Below are 25732 nucleotides of genomic sequence, written 5' to 3' on the forward strand. Positions count from 1 at the left end.
CCTCCTCCTCCTCCTCCTCCTCCTCCTCCTCCCCCTCCTCCTCCCCCTCCTCCTCCTCTTCTTCTTCTTCTTCTTCTTCTTCTTCTTCTTCTTCTTCTTCTTCTTCTTCTTCTTCTTCTTCTTCTTCTTCTTCTTCCCCATCATCTTAGAGGATGGTAAAAGGGTTGTGTCTTTCAGCCAGAAGGACCCTGAATATAGTACTAGTGGTACTCCCCCTGAGGAAGTAGCCTCTACCTTATGTCTCCTGTACATGGCAAGGTCATTGGGTCGTGGGTATTGCAGTGAGGAAAATAAAATGCATCTGCTGCACAAGTGCTTTCTGAAGGGAAGACATGGGGTTTCTCTGGAGCAACGGCTAGCAACTGAGCAATTGTTGCACAAATGCACCAATCGTCTAGAACAGTGTTTCTCAACCAGTGTGCCTCCAGATGTTTTGGGACTACAACTACCATCATTCCTGACCACTGGTCTTGCTAGCTAGGGATGATGGGAGTTGTAGTCCCAAAACATCTGGAGGCACACTGGTTGAGAAACACTGGTCTAGAAAGGCTCTTGCTCTTTTCAGATGATGCTTCCTTTGTACCTCACAGCTGTGACATGTGTTAGGACAGCATAGTCTGGTCTAGGATGTGTTGCAAGAGAGAGATGTCACAGCTCCAGCCATTCTTTGGCAATCGGGATGAGTGGCAACTCAGTGCAGCTGAACCATCAGGGTAACCACACACCCCACTGCTCTGATTCCTTTAAATATGCTTCCCCTCCTCCTTTCCCAGCTACCCAGCAGTTAGAATTCAAATGGGGGGGGGGAACAGTATGCATTACATTTTACAACCCTGCTGGATAATTTACTTGCATGGCGGTCCAAAAGCTGCCTTGTTTACATTACGGGGGCTTTTTGCGCTGGAACACATTTCCTAACTCAGTGGAGCGGCTTTGATGGGATCTATTAGTGGGGGTGGTCTGGGAAAGGAGAAATTGAATGCTGCCGGCCCTGTGTCTTGCTACAAACAGTCTCGGAGAAATGATATTATCTGCATGAGTGGGAAATGTTGTCTGAGGTGGAATAGATAAGGTGGCATCGCTAAGCGAGGAGGGTTTGTGTTTTTCATTAAACAGCACAGGACCTTGAGTGTGCCTTTTCTGCACTGAAGTTGATGATTTAGGGAGATAGATCTTGTGTAGGTCAAATGGATGCTGATGCCACAGACACAAAGACTTGATTTTGTTTGCTTTTAACGCAATAAGCATGTGTGTGTGTGTGTGTGTGTGTGTGTGCAGATTATAGGAAGCTGAGATGGACAATTGGTCTATGTGGTCCAGTGTTGTATGCTCTGATTGACAGTGGCTCTCCAGGGACTCTTGCTGAGTTCTTTCCTCAGTTTGGCTCACTTACTAAGCCACTTGCATCAAGGCTCCCCACACTTCACAAGGAGACAATTACAAAACCCAGTATTAGGTGAATATGGGTATAATTATGATGTTCTCAATTAAGAAAACCACACGTGTGTAAAACAGGTCAACATACAATGGAAAAATGGTTAATAGTCTGTTTTGATTTTATAAGGTCAGATATGTCCAAGGTATTCTAATTCCTTGTGAATATAGTTTTCAGGTTGATCTTTAAAGGGCAATGTTGCCCGGATATTCTTCCCACTTATTGGTGAATGGTAATCCACCCTCCACCCTCCTTGCAAGAGTCTCTGGTGTGCACATTGCTTATTACACAAATACCAGCCTATACCTTAATCATTTCTATTTGTGATCTTACCTGATACTATTCCCCAAAGCGAAATGCACTTTTTAGGTAGGTTTGCTTGGTTTCACTTTTTGCTTTTTCATAGTGTAAGGCAGTGTTTCTCAACCAGTGTGCCTCCAGATGTTTTGGGACTACAACTCCCATCATTCCTGACCACTGGTCTTGCTAGCTAGGGATGATGGGAGTTGTAGTCCCAAAACATCTGGAGGCACACTGGTTGAGAAACACTGATGTAAGGAACAAAGCCTTCCCCGACCCAAATATCTTATTCTAGTTTCACTGGCCATTTGATCACACACCTCTGATCAGCAGGCTGCTATGCCGCTGAAATGGTCAAGAGCTTATTGTACACCAAGAATTTGTGGGCCAGTACTACCGTATAGAACTTTTCCAATTTTGTGTAATGACAAGTCTAGCCACAGACCACATACAAGCTCTTTTGGTCTCATGTGGGTTTTGTCTTCTTCAAACACAGAACACAACATTAGTTTTGGAGTTTTCATTTGCCCTGTAATTTTAGACATTTCATATAGTGCTCTGTTTTGGAGCCTCTCTGCCCTTGGACACAAGAACAAAACAGAGCCTTCTGGATCAGGCCAGTGGGCCATCTAGCCCAGCATCCTGTTCTCACAGTGGCCACCCAGATGCCTGTGGGAAACCTGCAAGCAGTACTAGAGCCCAGGAACACTCTTCCTTCCTGTGGTTTCCAGCAACTGGTACTCAAATACTGTACATGGTTGCCTCTAACCTTGGAGGTGCAGTGCATAGCTATTGTGACTAGTAGCCGTCATTAACACCATTCCCTGTGAATCTATCCAACCCACTTTCAAAGCCATCCAAGTTGGTGGCCATCACTGCCCCTCCTGTGGGAGGGAGTTCCAGAGTTTATGCGCTGCATCACTGAACGAGGACTTTCTTTTATCTGTTGCGTCTCTTCCAATACCCAGCTTCGTCGGATGTCCAAAGGTTCTAGTGTTATGGGAAAGGGAGACAAAAAAAATTCTGTACCCACTTTCTCCATGTCATGCATATTTGTGTGAGCCTCATTCATGTCATCTTTTACTCACCTTTTCTCAAAGCTAAGAAGTCCCTAGTGCTCACAGAGCAGGCTCTCCACCCTCATCATTCCGGCTGCGCTTTGCTGAACCCTTTCCAGCTCTGCAGTATCCTCTCTGAAGTATGCGACCAGAACTGCACCAAAGAACTCGACCAAGAACTATTCCAAATGTGGTTGTACCATAGATTTGTACAACAGTATCAGGACACTGGCAGTTTTATTTCCAGTTCCTTTCCTAATGATCTCTAGTCTAATATGGAGTTCGCCTTTTTCACAGCTGCCATACATGGGGTCAGTATCTCCACTGAGCTGTTCTCTGATAGAAGAGAGAATTCTAGAGTTGGAAGGGACCCCAAGGGACCCCTTTCTGCAGTGCAGGAATTCTGCCCAAAGCCATCCCTGGGGGCACTCAAACCACCAACCTTCTAGTTAACAGCCAGGCACACTGACTCATTCCTAAGGTCTTATTCCTGGTCAGTTGCCATCAGTTCATTGGACATTCCCATCAAAGCTATGTCCCCTTTCCCTCACATCCTTCCCAAAGTTTGGAGAGTCATTTCTTGTTGTTGTTTCTTACCTACTCAAAAGCTGCAGTGAAAATGACCTTTCACAGGAATGGATCTGTGGAGTGCTGGGTGCCCTGCTCACGGGAGGACTGGATGCACTCACCTCTGACAAGCTGACAAGTGGATTTGTGGCTTCCTGCCCTTTCCTATCAGCTGCTACACAACATCTTTTTTTTAAGTAGAAATGCCAGAGATTAAATTTGGGGCTTTCTGCATGCAAAAGATGTTCTCTAGTCACTGAGCCGTGGAAGAGCAATTGTTTTTGCTGGCACAAACTTGTCAGAGGAAAGTCACCTGTCCCACAAATAAATTGATGTTGCATCTCTGGGACATAGGATTAACATTGCCTGAAGATGAAGAGATTAGCTTTCAGTTTTGATCATTTTTTTTAAAAAAATGTTGTTGTTGTTGTTGTTTAGTCGTTTAGTCGTGTCCGACTCTTCGTGATCCCATGGACCATAGCACGCCAGGCACTCCTGTCTTGTACTGCCTCACGAAGTTTGGTCAAACTCATGTTCGTAGCTTCGAGAACACTGTCCAACAATCTCGTCCTCTGTCGTCCCCTTCTCCTAGTGCCCTCAATCTTTCCCAACATCAGGGTCTTTTCCAGGGAGTCTTCTCTTCTCATGAGGTGGCCAAAGTATTGGAGCCTCAGCTTCAGGATCTGTCCTTCCAGTGAGCACTCGGGGATGATTTCCTTCAGAATGGATAGGTTTGATCTTCTTGCAGTCCATGGGACTCTCAAGAGTCTCCTCCAGCACCATAATTCAAAAAATTAAAAATTTAAAAATCAAAAATTTAAAAATTTAATTTTTTTAAAAAAAATTAAAATAATTTTTTTAAAAAATTAAAAAAAATAGGAAACAGCAATACCATAGTTCTTAAAATCTTGGATCTCTTTGCACTGATAGAACTAGTGAAGTTGTTGAAATCACTGAAATTCTACAGCGATGCATTTTGCGTTACAATCCTATTCCATGGTATCCAACGTGATATACTCCCTAGTTTAGGATTGCAGCCTGAAAGTGTTTAGAAATGATCCAGTCAATGTACAGAGTGACAACAGCACAGCATAAATTGATGATCACTGACTTGGATGGTTATAAAAGAGGATTAGGCAAATTCATGGAGGATAAGGTAATCAATGGCTGCTAGGTGATCAACCAACAGCCTGCCCTCCTTCGTCGCCTCCAAAACTCCATTCAAATGTGCCACGGCTGCCTACTGTTGATTGAGATGGATGGCAAGGTCACACGCAGTCCCGAGAAAGAAAATGGAGCAGCGAGGTTGCTCGCAACATCTGTGGTTCCCAACTGAGCCATGGCTATGTGCGGGGTAACCTCTGCACAGGAGAAGGCAGGGTGCCGTCGTCATTTGGTGAAAACCCCAGACATTTTGCCCAATTTTAAAAATCTGCCTGGACAGAAATTTCACCCCTGGAAAAGAGGGCATGTCCAGGAAAAAGACAATGTATGGCAACCCTAGGGCCCTATTTTGATGCTTTTTTGATGTTGAGTGCTGCATCAGAGCATTAAGGAAGCATGGAAATCAGTGAACGGACAAATTCTAATCCATGCATTTGTCCAGGAGGTATGGAGCAAGTTCATTTGTATTGGAAATAGCAAAGATTGCACCCAAAAGCATGCCATTCCAATTAGAAGATGCAGTGGGATCCCAGAACTTGAAATAGTGTCAGATTTCAGAGTCCTTTTTTTTGCCAAATGAGCAGACTATTCCTGATCCCATCAATTGCCCTTTATTTTTCTCTCTGTTTCAAGTTTTGGCAGTGAAGCTAGTCACATCAATGCCCACAGTTTGCCATATGAGCTCCTAGTTGTGCCAAGGCTGAAGAGCTGGGAGGGAAGTTTGGGTCTGTAGTCATACAGCCAGGCATTCTGGGAGACAGAGAGGAGGCCAGGCTGGCTCTCAGGAGGAGGCGGCAAAGCTGGCATTCTTTAGTAGATTGTCTACTGCAGAGATAACAGAACCCCCTGCCACCACCACCCCATAATATATGCCAAGGGGAAGATTACAGAGAGGAAACAAAATACTCTGCTTTGCAGAGGCACAAACAAGGGATTAATTGGGCTTCATTAACAAGCCATACAGTACTTAGGGCTGTTTGCTAATGTCTGTGGTGTAGCTATTAACAGTGCTGAATTGGCTGAGATGTTTTTTAATAGGGACACAGGAATTAGGAGGCAGCAGGAGGTGGACCTGAGTGACTGCTGATTAATCAGGACCTGCAGGCTGTAAGCAAAGGGAGAGTGAGGGGCAGGGGGTTTCTGCAAGGGAATTGTGGAAAGGTTTTGCTGCATTGGCTGAAGGGACGACACTGAACAAAGCAAGGTCTGCAGAGGTACATTTTCACTTTCCGGCAAACTAATGATTCTGTTAGCTCCTTTTCCGGTGACACTCCAGGGTTTCAGGCAGGGAACATTCCCAGCTGTACCTGGAGATGCCGGCGATTGAACCTGGGTCCTTCTACATGCAAAGCAGCTGCTCAACCCTTCACCATTCTTTCATATTTCTGCAAAGAACTTCATCTTACTGCTTCTCCTTCCATTTTTTCCTTTCAGACAGCATGTTGTCCCTCCCCTTGTTTTTCACTCATCTGGCTCTGTCAGAAGCAGAGCCAATTAATATGTCCTTCCCCTTCCTTTCTTCCCCTTCTCTTGTCAGAGCAAAAAGAATTGTGGAATAACCATGGCTTTCAGAATAATCAGTGTGCAATGTGGATGGAAATGAGGTGCAGCGTTTTAGGTTGGCATAAACCGGGGACATTATTCAAAAAGAGAGAACTAGTCAAGGAAAAGAGAGCTGAGGTTTCTCAGTTTCATACAGCTAGGGCTGCCAGACATCTAGGTCTGATCTGAAGTCCCCAGGCTTGCCTGGTCCCCTCCAGGTAGCAAGTGGAGGGCTTGAATCTTCAGGTGGGCAAGAGTGCCTTTAATAATGATAAGAAGTATTAATAATATTGTGCATACAGCTTGCAGGCTTCAGTCTGGCAGGAGCTGGCTGAAAAGGATAACATAAACACTTGAGGGAGGTCAGCCTCCCCCCTCCCCTCTCCCAATTAACTCCCATCTCCAGGGTCCAAACTGTGATGGTTCCAGGGACAACATTCTGGCATCACCAGAAACCTCCCCTCCATGACACCACCAGAGGCTGCCCATAGAGCTCAGATTTGGGCCCTGACATCTCAGGCTCAGGGATGCTTCTGACTTGGCAGCCCAACACACATTCCCCTCCCCCCTCCCAAAGAGCACCCCCAGTCCCTCAAACTTTGCCTCCCTCTGAAATGCTGTCACATCTGGAATCCAAGAGTTGATTCAGATGCACATCAAAGAATGCTAACTGGCTCAGTTTACCATGTGGGAAGGAGGCAGTTGCTGGCGCTCGTAATTCATCCCCCCAAAAAGTGCCATGGGAGTTTTGGTGAAGGCCGGTCATTTAAAATGAACCAATTGGATTTGTCTTTCTGATTCATTGCACTCATGACTTGGAGAGGAGGCTGCCTAACTGCTCTGTCAAGATGCTGTTCTAGGTAGCGGGAAACAGCTACACCTAGGCTTCTTGAGGAATATGATCTTTGCAAATTCCCGTTCAGCCTAATCTGATCTGCACCTTCCAGTTTAGTGTGCAGATTGGAATCAAGTCATCTGTGGGCTTTCACACTTCTCAAACATTAAGAAGCAGTTCTCAGCTCAAGAACCCTGGAGCAGAAAAAAAATAAATGTACCTTGCAATGATGGTGGTGGGGATAAAGATGTGCCCCCCCACCCCCATTCTACTGGTACTTCCTGTTCATGGCAGTACCATCTGGAGAGGGCTTAACTGATGTACCCAGAGACTAGGGGTGGGAGGACCAGATGGAACGGCATCCGATGGAGGTAGTTTTGAGAAGGGAAGAGCCAAATGACATGTGGTCTTTGCCATGGTTGGTTGGGGGGGGGGAGAGACCTCACTGTCTTATATCATACTCTGATATATCTGGATGGCTTGAAGGAGTGTCTCCATCCCCATCATTCAGCCCAGACACTGAGGGCCTTCTGGTGGTCCCCTCCCTGCGACAAGTGAAGTTACGGGGAACCAGGCAGAGGCCTTCTCAGTAGTGGCGCCCGCCCTGTGGAATGCCCTCCCATCAGATGTCGAGGAAATAAACAACTATCTGACTTTTAGAAGACATCTGAAGGCAGCCCTGTTTAGGGAAGTTTTTAAGTTTGATGTTTTATTGTGTTTTTAATATTCTGTTGGGAGCCTCCCAGAGTGACTGGGGGAACCCAGCCAGATGGACGGGGTATAAATAATAACATATGATGATGATGATGATGATGATGTCTGGTGATGGAGACAATTCTGGTAAAGAAGGAACCAAATGGCTGTTGCTCCCAACCAGAGCATCTATAGGAGGACTTGCACTGTCTTAAATCAGTTTAAACCAATGTAAATGCACAACCTCTCTGGGTTCAATACATGGCTTGCTATTTCCAATGAAACATCACTATGCTTGGAAGTCACAACAGCCCCAGGATTGTCCTGCTTGAGCTTATATCCTTTCTGATAACTGTCTTTTGGTTTCCTTTTTAGCTCCTAGCTTCGATTATGGGGACATGCCCTCCCCTCTGGGAGAGTCAGAGAGCACCATCACCATTCTGCTGAGGCCGGCACAGGGCAGAGGTGCCCCTATCAGGTACAGGAAAGCCCATCTGCTCAAGGGACGCATGCATACCACCTTTCAGTTTTGAGACAACAAAACTTCATTTATGAAATGGAAGGGCTTAATCCTTCCCCTCTCCCTGTGTCATTTGCCCAATTTGGAGTGCACTTGTATCTTCTTTCAAGTTGACTCAACTTCTGTTTTCCTTGAAGTTCCATTGTATGTAACAGAAGGGGAACTTTTTAGCCTCTAGGGAGGAATCTCCTCACACTTATAGGAGCCAATCATAGTGAAAGGAGGTGAGACGGTAACTGAGGATTGGCTCCTAGAGCCACTCTGAAGAAAGCAGCTGGGAGGAAGACCAAGGAGAAGTTGCTCTGTATGTTCCATTTAGAAATAGTGAAACCATAAGGTGCTTCACTTTCCAGGGAATGGTGTGCAAGTTTCATGCTGATTGGGCAGTTGTAGGACACTGGAGACAGGGACCATGCTGCAGAAATAGTAACAAGTCTTTGACCCTCTGCAACCCCAGACTACTACACATCCGATTGAGAGCCACCCACAACCAGAGCAAGAACAGAAATGTGAGGGCTATGGCTGATAGTGTTCCTCTTTGCCATCTTTGTAATTAGACTTTAATGCTGAGAATTGGTGAGCGAGACTTGATTCACCCACTGAACACACATGCCTCCCCAACCCGAAGCACCTGTCTTTTTCAGAGATGGCAAAGGTTTGCTTGTTAATTTAATGCATCCCTTTTGAAAAGCGCTGGTTTTAATATGGTCTGTGCCACAGTACGAAACCTGCCCGTGAATGCTTTGGGGCATTTAAACAGTCGCTTCTGACACACTGTTATTTGCCTTTCTGCTCTTGGCTGAAGGGTAGAGAAAGTTACAAAAAGTGCCTCTGACTTGGCATCTTTAATTATATATAACCTACAGACAGCCAAGCCTGATGTGTGTGTGAGATCAGCTGCGCTTGGCCTGCTGGTCACAGTCATCGAGGTCTGGAGAAAGGCAGAGAGAGAGAGAGAGAGAGAGAGAGAGAGAGAGAGAGAGAACCCATTCCCTTTGTGGATTTCCTGGGGCTCTTGCTTGAATGTCTTGAGCAGGTGTCTTTGCATCCCATGTGCACCTGCTGGGCGGAATCCTCTTTCCTTGACTTTGGCAGCAAGGAAATGCAAGTGTATCATCCTCAAAGCTCTGTGCCTTAAGTCTGGCTGCCTCCTCTTCTAAGACTCCTTAGCCAAGCCATGCATCTTCTCCCTTTGCTAGCTATTCCTGTTTCTTACAAAATCGGGCAGCATAGAAATGTTGTTAAATAAATGATCATCATGCAGGGAAGGGGATGGCAGCACCTCTGCTTCCACTGGATCTTCTGCCAGTAAGGCTGAACATTTGTAATCCAGTGTCTTTAGGATGATGGTATAAGCAGTAGACCAGGCATCCCCAAACTTCAGCCCTCCAGATGAACTTTTGGACTACAATTCCCATCTTCCCCAACCACTGGTCCTGTTAGCTAGGGATCATGGGAGTTGTAGGCCAAAACATCTGGAGAGCCGCAGTTTGGGGATGCCTGCAGTAGACTCTAGCATAGACGGGCATTGGCAAGCCACAAACCCCCACGACTGTACATTTGAAGCACATGGGTCCCCCCAAAGAATCCTGGGAATTGTAGTTTACCCCTCACAGAGCTATGATTCCCAACACCCTCAACAAGACTACTGAATTCTTTGGTTGGATTATTCTCCAAGGGTTTGAAAACACAGCTGTAGTGCAGGTGGCCCCTCCCTTAATCTCAAAGCATTCTGATTTATTTCAGCCTGGATGCCTTAGCTGGTTAGAGCCTTCGTGCCGATAATACCAAGGTTCCAAGTTTGATCCCCATATGGGAGAGCTGCATATTCCTGCATTGCAGGGGGTTGGACTAGATGATCCTCAGGGTCCCTTCCAACTCTACAGTTCTATGATTCTGTGAGACCATCTGATTTCACCCCTTTCTGTTCTCTTTCTCTCTCCAACCCGCTTCCTCGGACTGTGTCCCCAGCACATACCAAGTCGTTGTGGAAGAAGACAGGCCTAGGAAGGTCAAGCGGGAGGTGGGGGGCCAGGAATGCTTTCCGGTGCCCCTAACCTTTGACGACGCCATGTCCCGTGGCTCAGTTCACTACTTTGGAGCCGAGCTGCCCCCCAGCAGCCTCACAGAAGCCAAGCCCTTCACGGTAGGGGACAACCAAACCTACAGTGGCTACTGGAATCCACCGCTGGAGCCCAAGAAGGCCTATCTCATCTACTTCCAGGCCATGAGCCATCTCAAAGGGGTGAGTAGCAACGTGTTGGTTTAAATTGGAATCAGCTGATAGCCTTCCATAACCTCTGGGAGTTTTGGAGCTCTGGGACTACCACCAAGAAGGCACTGCTGCTTTTTTTTTAATCAGTGATGCTGAGGATTGGACCTTGCATTTCACAAGGGCAAAGCTAGTGCATCATCACTGCAATGATGGCTGGTGGTATAGTGCCCCATTTGCCTAATAGACTAGCCTCCACTGCACTGCTGAGCTACACCCCCTTTCCTTAGTCTGTGTGTCATTAATGTCCATTCTCAGCTGCTTCTGCCTTTTCCTGCCTGGACCTGAGAGACATCCTTGCCTTTTCTAGCAAGGAAATTAGCACTGATACCATCAGGGCAGGACTTGGGGGCAGCAGAATCAGCATAAGACCTTCTGATGCTCAGGCTGTGGCCCTTTCCCCTTTGCCATCTTTGGAACGGTGGTGGTGATGGGGTATAGAGTATGTAAGACCGTTAAGTCCAAAGCCTAAAAATTACCAGACTGTGCCATTGGAAATGAGATCATGTGGATTTTCTTCAGGCTGTCAACAGAGGGAGAAGGGCGGGGATCTTGCTCAGGCATCTCAGCAAGAGACAATTCATTTGACACCCTTTCTTGCAGCAACTCCTTGCATCTGCTAACATTAGGAGATGTCCTCCAAGGACTCCAGGCCTGTCCCCTGCAGCCGCCCCAGTGGGCTGTTCTGTCCTAATCTGCAAGACGATCAAGCCTGGCCTGGTTTCAACAGCCCAGCTTTCATTGCAGAGACAAATCTGATCTGACTAACCCGAGGTTCTGTTCCACGTCTGGGCAAATCTCTTTCAAGGTGACTGCTGGAACAACGGGGGGCATCCTCCAGAGGATCCTTGATGCCTTGACTTGACACGTTTCTGCAGCTTCCATCTGAGCCACTGGGGATGCAGAAGTGGGCAGGCAATGTATTGCCACATCCATAGAAGTAGAAGGCTGTAGAGCCACATGAAGGAGTGTGTGCTGCCAGAGAGAGCTGGCAAAGAAGCGGGAAGGGTTGCCATTACATGTAAATCCATTGATTCAAATAAGGAACGCAGGAAGCTGCCTTTGACCAGGTCAGATTATTTGTCCATGGAGCCCAGGGTTGTCTGCTTCGGTGAACAGCAAGGGTCTCAGTCTGAGACTGTTTCCCACTACTTGCTTGCTAACTGATCATTTCTATTAGAGATGGCATGGATTGAACCCAGGACATTCTGCAGGTGTCCTGTTCTGGAAGCAAGGATATTCAAATGTTACAGGACCACAGACAGCTCCAAAAGAGCTACTTGCTGCAACCATTGTTGGGAGCAGATTGAGGACTTTTATGCCTCCTCCAGGCTACACCCATTTGAGAAAACTTCAGTGTCTTAAAGGGCCAGTCCCCTGGCCTGAAGAAGGGCACTCCTCTTTCCTTCCATAGCCTCCCTTCTGGTGTGCTCCTGGTGCTACTAGACTGGTTATGTGCAGTGGAAGGTATCTGGCTATTCAGGCACAGATGAATCATAGAATATTTGAGTTGGAATGGACCCAAGGGTCATCTAGTCCAATCCCCTGCAATGCAGGAATCTCTGCTAAAGCATCCATGACAGATGGCCATCCAACCTCTGCTTAAAAACCTCCAAGGGAGGAGAGTCCGCAACCCCCTGAGGGAGACCATTTCACTGTCGAACCGCTCTTATTGTCAGAAAGTTTTTCTGTATGTTTAGTTGGAATCTCCTTTCTTGTAACTTGAAGCCATTGGTTCAAGTCCTACTCTCCAGAGCAGGAGAAAACAAGCTTGTTCCCTCTTCCATGTGGTAGCCCTTGAGATATTTAAGCAGGGCTATCATATCTCCTCTCAGTCTCCTCTTTTCCAGGCTAAACATACCCACCTCCTTCAAGCATTCCTCGTAAGGCTTAGTTTCCAGACACTTGATCATCTTGGTTGCCCTCCTCTGCACATGTTCCAGTTTGTCTGACCAAGTGGTCTGACCAAGGCAGAATAGAGTGGTACTATTACTTCCCTTAATGGAATGCGGGTGGCGCTGTGGTCTAAACCATTGAGCTTAGGGCTTGCCGATCAGAAGGTCGGCAGTTCGAAACCCCACAACAGGGTGAGCTCCCGTTTTTCAGTCCCAGCTCTTGCCAACCTAGCAGTTCAAAAGCACATCAAAGTGCAAGTAGATAAATAGGTACTGCTCCGGCGGGAAGGTAAATGGCGTTTCCATGCACTGCTCTGGCCACATGACCCAGAAAAACTGTCTGCGGACAAACGTTGGCTCCCTTAGCCTGTAAAGCGAGATGAGCACCCACATACCTGGTGCTGGGCTCTCTCCTCCTTCCAACCTATCCATAATACAAGAACTCAGGGTTGCCCAATTAAATTGATGAGAGCAGTTTTCAGAACAGACCAGAGAAAGTGCTTCTATGAACAATGCGTAATTATCAGTGCTACAGATGTAATGATGCTAGTTTAAAAACAGGGTTAAACAAATTCATGGAGAATGAAGCAGCATACACACAATAAATATAAAACACCTCTCCCCTAAAAAATAATAATAAATAAATTCTTGGAATTGTAGTTTGTTAAGGGTGCTGGGAATTATAGCTCTGTGAGGGGTAACTGCAGCTCCCAGGATTCTTTCTCCATGTTTTAAATGTATGCAGCCTAAGTCCATTGGAGGCCGTTAGCTAGGTAAATGAAACCTCCAGGTTCAGAAGCAGGTTTCACTTCCTGTAACTGCAAACTTGGGTAGTGAGTGCCAATAAGAATGGAGCCAAATGGGGCCACTGAGATTCATAAGAACATAGGGATCTGCCTTATACCAGTCAGACCATTGATCTATCTAGCTCAGTATTGTCTACACTGACTGGCAGCAGCTCTCCAGGATTTCAGGTAGGAGTTTTTTCTGAACTCTACCTGGAGATGCTGGAAATTGAACCTGAGTCCTTCTGCTTGCAAAGGCAGATGCTTCAGCACTGAGCTATAACCCTCACCCAGAAACTAGATGGACATATTGACATGCCCCAAAATGTATTGATATGTTTTTTTTAAAAAAATGCTCTCCAAAGATGGGGGGGCAGGGAGACAATATGGATTGAGTGTGCTCAGTAGTCACTAAACCTTGGAATGGCCTCCATGAACTCCTTAGTCCTAGAGAAGGGCTTGGTTAGCTGCCTGGACTTCTGAACAGGAACACTGTGGCTAGGAGGAAACATTTTGTTGCAGGTCTCCTTTGTGCTACTGAGCACTAATTGCTGCGAGTAGCATTGTTGCATCCATGCCTTGCTTGTGGTCATCCCAAAGGCATCTGACTAGTCCCTGTGGGAAGCAGGGTACTGTTATATGTGGAGCGCCAGTCGAATTCTTAGAACTGTAATGACCCCAGGTTGGTAATGATTGACAGAAGCTGTTAATTTCACAGTCCAGCTGCAGGGAGAATAGAAGAGCTGCCTGTGTGGGCAGGCAGGGGAGGATGTCTTGGAAAGCTTTATGCCCCAGCTGAGGTTCTTTCCAGCCTCCTCCTTATTGCTGCAGTCTGGTTCTCATGCACCCGGCATCCAAATATCCCAAATGGCACAACAAGGAATCCTAACATAATGAGTAGATATAGATTATGCACATTAAGGAAAATGATGCCCATTTGTTTCATTTTCATTCTTCCATCTGCAGTGATTGGGTTATTAGCATGGAGTTTTGGCAGGCGGGCGGACAATGCAGGGGGGGGGGGTGCTTGAGGAATCCCACTGGGCAGGCGAGATAGAGAGGGAGGAGACAGGCAGTGCGGGAAAGACGAGAAAAGTGAGGAACAAAATGGTTTCTCAGCTGGGCAAGTGAGATGGCTCTCTATCAACCTGAGAGGTTACTGTATTTTTTTCATATATAACACGCCCCTATGTATAAGACACCCCCTATTTTGGGGGACTCTAAATTAAGAAAATGGGGAAAGATTGCCCAGATTTGAGCTTTTTCTTGGGGAGGATTGTCCATAGTTATTGAGCTTTTTGGGGGGAGAGGGGTAGCTCAGAGTAGCAACAGCCAATCAACACCAGCCCTGGCCACAGCAACAAATAACACACCAAATAGCCACTACCTATCTCCAGCGGATGACCCCCAATTGTTAACATAATTTTTAAGGGGAAAAAAGGTTGTCTTATACACGAAAAACTACAGTATATTCATTTCTATTCATAAGCCTTAAATCTAAAGGAATTCACTGCCATGGAGCAAATTCCTTGGCAAACTTTGCCAGTCACTACAAATGGCATCATTACAATTTAAGAGCCAGCTTTTAAATTGGGGATGGGGAACCTGTTGCCCTACAGATATTGTAGGGCTTTAGCTCCCTTAAGCCATAACCAACATCAGGGGGGCCATTGGGGGTACGGGTGGGCAGGGACCCAAGGGCCCCCCAAATTGTCAATGAGGGGGCCGGGGGGGGGCATGGCGACCTTGTGCACGTCATGTCATGTGGTGTGTGTGAGTGAGCATGTTAGTTGTAAAATTGTGTTTTTCACGTTCATATTGCTTTTTATTTAAAAGAATGCATATACAGTGGTACCTTGGTTTGCAACCGCTTTGGATTACAACCGTTTTGGATTACAACCACGTCAAACCCGGAAGTGTGTGTCCCTTTTTTGGATTACAACCCATTTGTTTTTTATTACAACCAATTATTTTTGGGAGGCCCCATTGGCAAAAGAACACCTGTTTTGGTTTACAACCGGACCTCCGAAACAGATTATGGTTGTAAACCAAGGTACCACTGTATTGCTTAATATTTCAAAAATATCAAAGTGGTATGAAGCCTTGATGTCTGGATATGGATATACCTATTTCTGGTGTGTCCTGGAGTCATAGCTGTCAAGTTTTCCCTTTTCTCGCGAGGAAGCCTATTCAGCATAAGGGAACTTCCCTTAAAAAAAGGGAGAACTTGACAGCTATGCCTGGAGTAACTGTGATGGGATGCAAGCAGGCAGAACAATATTCATTGTAAAAATACAGAGTAAGTTCACATAAAGCTTTGACTGAGTGTTGTTCTCCCTTCCCTCTTTTGAAGCAGATGTGTTAAAAGTGAATAGAAAAAACAGGCTTCATGGACCAGTAAAACCTGACTCTCTTTTCTTCCCTGTTAGGAAACGAGGCTGAATTGCATCCGAATAGCCCGGAAAGGTAATAATTCTTCTTAGTGTGTTTTGCCTATATTATCCCCGTCTTTTGTCAAATGGGCTTTCTGATTTGCGCTCTCTTGCTGAGTGACATGCACTACGGGTAGTTTTACTTCCATAGGTTAGTGGCTGCCGGTGAGCTAGACAAGAGTTGCAGAGCCCCCATGATATTTTGCTGCCTGAAATGTCCATCCCACCCTCCCTTAAGGCAGATGGAGTTATGTTGTCATCTGAGCCAGGAAATACCTAGGCGTGTTGTTAGGGGGTGGCTCAGGTAGGGATGGGCAACTCTGTAAACTTCGTTTTCTCTCAGTTTCTCATTTTTACAATCTTAAGTTCAATTCTGCACATTTCCACATCCAGGGCTGGATTTAGGTTTGATGAGGCCCTAAGTTACTGAAGGTAATGGGGCCATTTATATGTCCAGCTGTCCTTTGTCAACAACAAATTGTCGCTGTTTTTTGTGTTGAATATATGCTATATGGTAATTTATGGACCTAATAGGTATCATAGGAGCCTACACAACACAAAACACTATTGCTGTATGCAGGTTTTATTTTATTTGTTTTTTAATCTTATATTTTGGAAATGTACACCCAGGGTTTTCTTTCTTTCATTTCTTTCATTTTTCTTGGGGTGCTCCCAAGAGAGTGGGGCCCTAAGCTATAGCTTGTTTAGTTTATACGTAAATCCGGCACTGTCTACATCAGTTTTCCATAACACCAAAGGCACGATTCCTACTTTGTGCACAAAGGACCATCCGTGGGCTTGTCATCTCAAGAGATGGGTTGTAGCAGAAATAATTTTCCCTTAAGCAGAATTTGGGATTTGATTTTCCAAAATGGAGTGGAGGTGGAGCTTGTGCCATCATGCTTTGCATCTGTAATTTTATTAAGCATGCAAGCATAGTTTATAGGCTGCAGTCCTTAATACACATACTTGGAAGGAAGTCTCATTGAACTCAGTAGTACATACTTCAGAGTAGACATTGGTTGCAGTATGTTCTCTTTTTCTAGGACACATCCTCTTTTTCATGAGTATGTAAAATGAGAGTCATCATAGTGATCCATAGCTAAAAGTAGAAGTCAGCAGATGTGCTCTCTTTTTTGCTCTTCAAAATATGGCAGCCCATAGGATTGTGGTGTAAATCAAAGTTTCACTGCACCATGGCATTTGTAGTCTTTAACTGCTGCATACACAGTCAGTGTAGGTCATGCAGTGAGAATCCATTTGGATTCTTTGCCAAAGGTATGGCAGAACATTCAGATAACAGACTTCACTGCAAAGTTCCTCCACAGGAATTCTAAAGAATCACTCTCTGGATTTTCTCTCACACACCCCATCTAAGCCTAAATCACATTTTCTCTAAAACAAATAGAAATGTAGATGCTCAGCAAATTGAGTCATTTGTGTAGATGTTTTTTTTTTCTCCCATAGCAACATGTTTAGGGTCTAAATAGGAAATGAATTTTCTCCCAGGCATCTGGATAATCCATTGTCCTCAGCTGCTGCACAACTGAAACATTTGTTTTGGGTTAAAAACCACAAGACTGTGTAAAGAATAACGGGTCTTGTAGGAGAACAAATTTGTTGTGCCCTGGGTTGGGGGCCTTTTCAACCTTGCTGACATATTTTCAAAGCTGGGAACATGAACAATTGATTTGGTCTGCCATGTGTTCTGGACGTGTTTGGTATTTTATACTGGTGGCTGGCAATTTTATCCAGAAAAAAATTGTGTAGCTGGCGGTCACCACGAGCGACTCTTCTGAAATTGATCAAGGAGATATTTCTGGGTTGTTCTCTCTCTCTCTCTCTCTCTCTCTCTCTCTCTCTCTCTCTCTCTCTCTCTCCTGGAATTTCAGCAAATAGCCAAATGCTCAGCCTTTCACTGAGACTGAACTTCAGGGCCTCCCGTGTGTTTAATAAAATTCCTTGTGCTTGGCTAATATATTTTGCTCCCTTTTGGATTCAGGGACAGAGAGGGGATGGGAGGACTAAGCCCTTAATAAAGCAAGTTAAAAATTGTGGTACAGTAAGAAATGAAAAATGGACATAGCTATATGTGCACAAATGTAACAACCATGTATTCGTTACAATAAAATAGGCAGCGTATTATCACAATTGTAAAATGTGCATTTCTGCAAAGAACCACATAGCACAAGAATCATACCAAAGAACGCTCTAAGCAACTGACAAGTATCATTACACTTGCAAAGAGTATGTTTCAGCAAGGCCTACAAAAAGCAAATTATTATTATCGTATTGAAGGGTGCACTAAGCAGCTCACAATAGGCTTCCGGATAAGGTCATGAGTTGCCAAATCCTCTTCGGATGATAACACCTCAAAAGGGGTTTCAAGGCCCTGATTGCAGTTTTCCAAATGGATAATACCACTGCAAAGGTCCAAAATCATAGGCAGGAATAAATCCACAATAAAGCAATTTAAAATTGTTTGTCTCAGTGAGAAGTGAAAAATGGCCACAACTATGTGTGTACAACTGCCTGGTGCAGAATATTGAAGAACAGCAGGGATTAAGAACCATATGATGATTTTCTAGGACTGGGGTCCCCAAACTGTGGTCCATCAACCTCGAGGGGTAGGCAAGCTTTATTCAAGTGGGTTTGCAGCCCTGCCCACATTAGGTACCCATACTGATCTTTTTCAGTTATATTTTACTGCTGATTTTATTTCTTGTGTTTTACTGCGTTGCAAGTTGAGTTCTATGGAATGTGAGTTGTAATGCAATGCAATGCGATATGAGGAATAAAAGAAGCAATAAAAATGCAGTTTAAAATCATACAGCATCTAGCACAGCAAGGTGTGATGGCCACGACAGGCAGAAAAATTGTTAAGCGGTCTGCCAAGACCACCAACAATTTTGAAGTGGCCTTGTGGGTGGGAGTTTGGGAACCATTGGTTTAAGGAAAGGGTGGAGACTCTGTTTGGGATCAAGGAGCACACTCCCATCTAGGGGCCACTTGGCAACAACAAAAGGTTCCCTCCTTATAAATTATGATGCTGAGATGAAGATAGCTGCTGCTGGTGGTGATGGTGGAGGAACAGGAGTGGACTGTGCCTATAGTTCTGTAAAGAGGTGTTGACTATTAAACCCAGGCATCCCCCAAACTGTGGCCCTCCAGATGTTTTGGCCTACAACTCCCATGATCCCTAGCTAAGAGGACCAGTGGTCAGGGATGATGGGAATTGTAGTCCAAAACATTTGGAGGGCCGAAGTTTGGGGATGCCTGATTAAACCACTCTGAGAATAGTAGCTTTGTTAAAGGATCAGGGGCTTCTTAACATCTCCCAGCACTCTTAACAAACTACAGCTCCCGGGATTTTTTTTTTTGGGGGGGGGAGCCATGACTGTTTGTAGTGGTCTAATGCTGCTTTAAATACATGGTGTGAATGTGGCCAGTGTTGGAGTGCTTCTCCTTGATTAGCTGAGAGTGCTTCTCCAAGCCTCCTTTGTTATTATGATTAATGAAAAGTGGTCCTGGAAATCTTTCTTACAGTCATTTGTAATAATACAAAATTTGTTTTATTCAATATAGCTTTATTTGAAAATTTTAAAAGAAGCTCCTTCTCAACCCCCACCCCAAAATGCAGAATAAATTCCCAGCAGCGTACAATTTGGGCTTGTTAAGATTGCTGGATGAGGTTAATGGGAATCATTTTCTTGGGGGAATTGTAACTTTGGGTTGCATGCAGTGTTAGCCCTACTCAGAATAGACCCGCTGAAATGAATAGACATGACTATCTTATGTCCATTGATTTAAATGGGTTTACTCTGAGTAGAATTTAGCAGGTCATGGCCCTTAGTCTTGGGACGTTTCCCCTGCTTTTTTTAAAACTGTTGCAGGTGTTTTATTGCGTTTGGCAACATTTTATCCTGCATTTTAAACCAATCCGTTGTCAATGACAGACCATATTGGAACTTTTAAATGTGCACAGGGTAGTCCTTCAAGGCTGCAGCCCTCTTGTTAATTTCTCTTTATGCTTCACAACACAGCAACGGGGCAGATGGAGGTTCCTCTGTGGGATTGGAGGAGAAGGAGGCCTTCCACACCTTTTTCTTTGTCTGTAATCATGTCATGTCCTGCCCATTGATCTGTTAAACTGGGATAGCAGAGCATCTTTTTAAAAAAACCGAGTAAATGATATGTGTATGGAGCACAGAATGGCATTTTCTGGAATGCAGAACCAGAGCTATCTGGAGTTACGCACATGAATCAAACTGGCAGAGACTTGCTGGGAGCAAATGTACTGTGGAAGTCACACGAGCAGACACACAGTATTCGTTTCAACTTAGTTTATTGGTCAACCAATAAAGCTTTACTCCTTCCTTCACCTACGAGCATGGGAAAAACAATACCACGATACAAAATACAATATAAAGCAACAGTAAATCCAGAGACCGATCATTATCAGCCTGTCTGTTGAAGGTTTGAATCTCTATGAAAAACCCCTCTTGGAAGTTTCTGGGCCTGGACAACATATCACCATGGGATCACCCAGACTGGTTTCCATTGATTCCACAGAGTCAAAGAAGGGACTTGTGCCAAGGGTCAACTGAACTTGCTTCAAGGGTGCTTTGGAAATTATGAAGCGTGCTTCATAACGCTCGCCGCAATGGTATACGCAGTATCCTGACCTCCCAATGTTTGCCCCTTCCTTAGACTGCAATTACCTTTCATCCTGCCTCCGGACCACCCGCTCCTGACCTTCAGGCCCCTTTCTATCACCTTTCATGTTAGTCCAAAGAACGGAGGAATGTTTCTCCCCCCGCCCTCACTCTCACCTCTGATGCTTGGCATGCTTCCATGGCTATGTGCCGGGTGCAAGGAACAGGGGCATTGCCAGGCACATAAAGTAGGGGAGGCATAGAGCACTCACACAAATTTGAATATACTAATTCAGGCTGCTTTTGGGGTGGGGTGGGTGGGGAACAAATTCCAGCTACCAGGATTTACTCCACCCCACCCACAATCTATTGGTAAGATTTGTTGGTTATGTGCATGTTAAAACTCAAACAATTGCTTCTGGGCACTTTACGATGGCGGGCGGTTAGTTTATCACCAGCACTGTGCCAGTGGCCCATCGAATCCATTCCAGCATGCTGTTCTCACAGTGGCTGGATTCAAGCACAAGAGAGATCTTCACATCCTGTGGTTTTCAGAAACAGGAACATATTTATTCTTATTCCTGCTCCTCCTTCCCACTACTATCATAAGGGGAAGGGACAAAACACTTTGCACTCCAACCCCCATGGCTATCCCTCTACAATGGCCCTAGCCAGGAGTGAGGTGTGTCATGTGGTGGGGACCGAGGGGTCTTCAGCCTCCCCAATTTTTTCAGGGAGGGGGCTGGGCTCCCCACAAATCCTGTGGCCCTGCCCGATGTCGAGCAGGGAGGAGGAGGCTGAGCACTAGCATCATGGCGGTGGGATGCCCATGTTCCCAGCCCGGCGCGTGAGCACTCGTGCATTAGGTGTGTGTGGGGGATGTGTCACATGACGTATCATGTGATGCACTCCTGCAATGTGTGGGGCAAGTCAGCGTCCTCGCCAGCAGCACTGGGAACTGTAACCTTCCCAGTGCTACTGTCATGTGTTAATAGCAATGAGAAAGCCACAACACTTAGTGTTCCTTGGACACAGCGTGCCAGCATAACAAAAGCAGCGGGAGAGGCTCTTTGGGAGGGCAGGTGAAGAGGAGGCAGGTGAGTGGGTGAAAGTGAGGGCTGTTGGGACTTTCAAAGACAGGATGCAGGAGGGATTGGACGGCACTATGCTCTCAATAAAATCTTAGGGGGGACACCAGCATCTATAACAGCTTTGAATTGGCTTTCGGGTTGTGGGGGAGAATGAGCTACTTTCTGATTTCAAGGTGAATATTCTTGTGGTTCTTTCTCCTCAAGCCTGACTCAGGGAGGGTCACCCACCACTGAAGTTAAAGTCTAAGCAACGGAGGAGGGTAAGCAGGAGTGACAGGTTTTTAATGAAGAGCTGAAAACTGCCAAGGTCCACAGATGCAACAGCACAGACAGATCGCCAGACAGATTGCATGTTCTGCAATGCTTTTTGCATGCCATTATTGCTTGACTCTTAGAAATGCAGGGGAATTTCAAGCCAAGGGGCCTAACACAGCTCTCTGGGCCTCTCTATCCAGCTGTTGGGCCTTCTTCTCTGGAGACTTCACCTCTCACCAGCCTTGTTCTGCATAAGGAATGCCAGGAGGCAGCAAATTTTGTCCTGTCAATGCTGCTTCCATTCAGCTGCAGTTCAGTTTCTTTCCACTGAAACTTACATAAGTCATTGTGCTACCTGCTATTGTTGAAACAAACATGAATTAATTAATTACATAATTAGTTACTATGCATTTCAATGGGGAGGAAATGTTAAAAGATAATTCAGAAAACAATGTACCGTAATTCTTTATGTGAAGTTTGTGGATTAAAATAAGAACAGTGGTGAATACTGCTGATATTTGCTTGTGTGATTTGTGTTTTGGACTTTGGACAAACATGCAAATTGCAGCAATTTTGGTTCCCATTTCCATTTCTGATGGAATTCTCTGGCATGCCTACTCTGACAAGCCTACTCCTCAAGTGCTTTTGCCTGGCTGGAATAGGCCTCCTTGAAATATAGACTTTTGTGCAAAACTAAGAATAACATGTGACCCCACCCACTTTATTCCTCTGTCCCCAGCCTCTACTGGCATGTGGCCCCCAGAGGTTTACACATAAAGGAATGTGGCCCTCAGGCTGAAAAAAGGTCCCCCCTGTTTTAAAACAACTTTTTCTTTCTTCATTTGATGTCTCACCCATGTTATTCTTCGGGGCAACTGGATTCCTATTTGATCATGAAAGGATCTCTAAAAATTTGTATAACAGAGCTATCAGGGAAAATTTGTCCCAACTACAGCTTGGTCCATTATTTGGGTAGGTGGGATTGATGGATGGATGGAGGAAGGGGGTGCATGGCATGGCATGTCTTGTATATGTTTGATTGGATTATTTTTCTTTAAATCAAGTCACTAAGCAAAAGCATTTTGGTTGTTTTTTTTAAAAAACCCCAACAACACACGAAACAAGACACCGTGTGGGATTAGATTGGATTGTTTGCTAGAACATTAAACAGGCATTGTGCATGCTTCGCTGAAGAAGTGCCTTGAGCGGCCATGAAACTCTGCCCAGCCTTTTCCGGACAGAGCCATAGGAAGGACACCCACGCCTCTTTGTGGCTTGGTCTCGGTCATGTTCCACTCAGTTGGGTAACCAGCATACTGCAGGGCGTGGCTGGCCTCACATGTGCCCAAGGGGGCGGGATAGTTCTCGCTTTTAATTGTAGAGGCCACAAAGACAGATGGGACTCTCAGCTCTCCACAAGGGCAGCTCAAGGTGCCAAGGATCTCTTCCCGACTATTGAGCCGTGATGTCAGCCTCTTTGTTATAAAGCAGCTTTCAGGTGGTCTCAAGGAGATCATTGTTTATCAATGCATTTACAGATTCTTATTAGGGCAACCCTTACTTACTTGTTTTATTCACCAATTTTCTCTCCTGCCCAACAGCCAAAACCAAAGACATAATATTTACAGCTTTAAAAACCATTTTAAAACCAACTAAAACATTTCAAAACAGTTTAAGGACATATCAAAACATTTAAGATATTTAAAATAGTGAGCAATATTGGGGGTGGTGGTTGAAGAATAATAAAATCATAGAATCACAGAATCATAGAGTTGGAAGGCATCCGAAGGACCGTCTAGTCCAGGCATAGGCAACCTTGGCTCTCCAGTTGTTTTGGAACTACAGCTCCCATGATCCCTAGCTAACAGGGCCAGTGGTCAGGGATCATGGGAGTTGTAGTTCCAAAACATCTGGAGAGCCAAGGTTGCCTATGCCTGGTCTAGTCCAACCCCCCTGGAATGCAGGAAACTCAATTAAAGCATCCCTGACAGATGGCCATCTAGCCTCTGCTTTAAAACTTCAAATGAAGGAGAGTCAACAAGCTTCGAGGGCATGAGAAAAGCTCCTGCCTGAAAACCTAGAGTGATGCTGTCAGTCAGTGTTGACATTACTAATCTAGATGGACCAGTGGTCTGATTCAGTATAAAGCAGTTCCCTATGTTCCTTCAGTTCTGCACCATATGTACCAGAACTATCAGTCAGTGAATTGTCAAAGTGTTTCAAGTACCTTGGCCTTCATGGTACATGGAAACCTGCTGGATCAAACCAAGAGCCCCCAATCCTCTTTGCTGCACCACCTGCCCACATGTTTCCAGGAAATCCACAGATCTGATGGTTTATCCATCTAGCTCTTTACTGTCTACTTTGACAGGCAGCAGTTCTCCAGAATTTTAGGAAGGAGGTTTTTCTCATCACATACTAGGATGACAGGAATGGGGGAGAGGGCCTTTTCTATAATGACTCCATGCCTCTGGAATTCATTGGCGGTGGGGATCATTACAGAGCTTTAAGGGTGCCTTAAATACTCTTTTGCTTCACTCTGTTTTCCCATGAGTTTGGTTTTCTGTTGTTGCTTTGCAGGATAGCTGATGGCTCCATATTGCATTTTGTACTGGGTTTTTTGTAGTCTTGGGACTGGAGGGACATTTTAAAACTGCACACCTTTATAATTCCCTGTTCCATGTAATACCAAATATTTATACTACCCTGGGTAAATAAGAATGCTAAATAACTGACTGGACTGAATATTTAGCAACCCTTTCCAAACACTAAAACATACACACAACCACTTTCCATTTGAGATCTTCCAATTCTATAAATATATGCAGCCTATCCCTTGACCTGAGCTTTTTGTTCCTTCTTCACACACTCTGTCTTTCAATCTCTTCCCTGGCCCGTTCTTTCTTCTTAAATAAAGCTGTTCTTTTGACAGTATTGAGTTGCTCTCATAATTTCCTTAAAAATCCATTCTCTTTGGCCTTTGGGGTTTTTTCCCCAAGCTCTTATGTACATTATTCTGGATATTGTTATAATATAGAAAACTTGAGTTGGATTCCTTGGTTTTATATGACCTTTTATATATCTTAATAAAAAGAACAAAAGATCCAGTGGAAACTGATATGCAGAAATATCTTTCAGTAGGAGTACAACCATCCATCAGGAGTTTTAATTATTGCAGGAGTTTATTGTGTATTTTGAGATTGTGACTTCATTGTATTTTGCCTTGTGAGTTTTCTTGGGAGGGCATAAAATGCTGAAAAAGAATTTTGAATCTATCTATCTATCTATCTATCTATCTATCTATCTATCTATCTATCTATCTATCATCTATCTATCTATCTAAATGTAAAATGGACATGTGGGTGTGTCTCCACTTTTCTCCGAAACAAGCTTCCACACATATTTCATATGCAGGAAAAAGGAGATGGTTCTACATATACCACTACAACAGGCCAGAGCTATTTTCTTTTTATCCCCTGCAGCTGCCTGCAAAGAGAGCAAGCGTCCCCTGGAAGTGTCCCAGCACTCGGAGGAAATGGGCCTCATCCTGGGCATTTGCGCCGGAGGACTTGTGGTGCTGATCATCCTCCTGGGGGCCATCATTGTCGTCATACGGAAAGGGTAAGGAAATGTTTTCCCCTTCTGCCTTCGCCATCACTGCTGGCTGTGTTGTAGACCCTCCCACAGACTCCCTTCTCTGGACACAAAGCTCATTTCACCTTGTTTGGAGCCCAGCAGCCTTGCTCTGGCGGATGAAGAGAAAAGTCTTGGAGGAAGGAGAGGCAGGGAGGGCATCAGCAGTAGCCAGCCAGAGTCTCGGGCCACTCCCTCCCTTATCCTAGTGAGCCCTCATTCTAACCTAGAAGAATCTTCCTCCTTCCTCTCCAGGCCCATAACCAGGGATCTTTTGGTGAGGAGGCACAAAACAAGTAAGGGATCATGGCAGATCAGACAGGACAGACATGCAAGAAGGCTAATACAGTGGTGCCTCGACTTACGAATTTAATTCGTTCCAAAGACACCTTCGTAGGTCGAAAAATTCATAAGTCGCAAAGCGCCATTGGAAACGCGATTTCCCATAGGAATGCATTGGAAATGGAAAAATTCGTAAGTCGAAGCAACCCCATCTAAAAATTTGTAAGTCGAAAAAAAAACCCTATCTAAAACTGCCACGGTTTCCGTTTGGATGTCGAGAAATTCGTAAGCATGCGGCCATTTGCGCCATTTGTAAGT

At 45.1% G+C, this 25732-nt stretch overlaps 1 protein-coding gene across 3 annotated transcripts in view; it reads left to right on the forward strand.

The window, feature by feature from the left end:
* Window positions 1-25732, forward strand: part of PTPRU (protein tyrosine phosphatase receptor type U) — a 353020-nt gene that overhangs the window by 231264 nt on the left and 96024 nt on the right. For all 3 annotated transcript variants that reach the window (XM_035119522.3, XM_035119521.3, XM_060275728.2), the window contains exons 11-14: window positions 7970-8072; window positions 10086-10359; window positions 15496-15532; window positions 24982-25120. In XM_035119522.3, coding sequence (XP_034975413.3) covers window positions 7970-8072; window positions 10086-10359; window positions 15496-15532; window positions 24982-25120 — 553 coding nt within the window. The remainder of the gene's footprint in view (window positions 1-7969; window positions 8073-10085; window positions 10360-15495; window positions 15533-24981; window positions 25121-25732) is intronic.

Source organism: Zootoca vivipara, chromosome 6 (genome assembly GCF_965207765.1).
Source record: "Zootoca vivipara chromosome 6, rZooViv2.hap1.1, whole genome shotgun sequence".
Classification (NCBI taxonomy): Eukaryota; Metazoa; Chordata; class Lepidosauria; order Squamata; family Lacertidae; genus Zootoca; species Zootoca vivipara.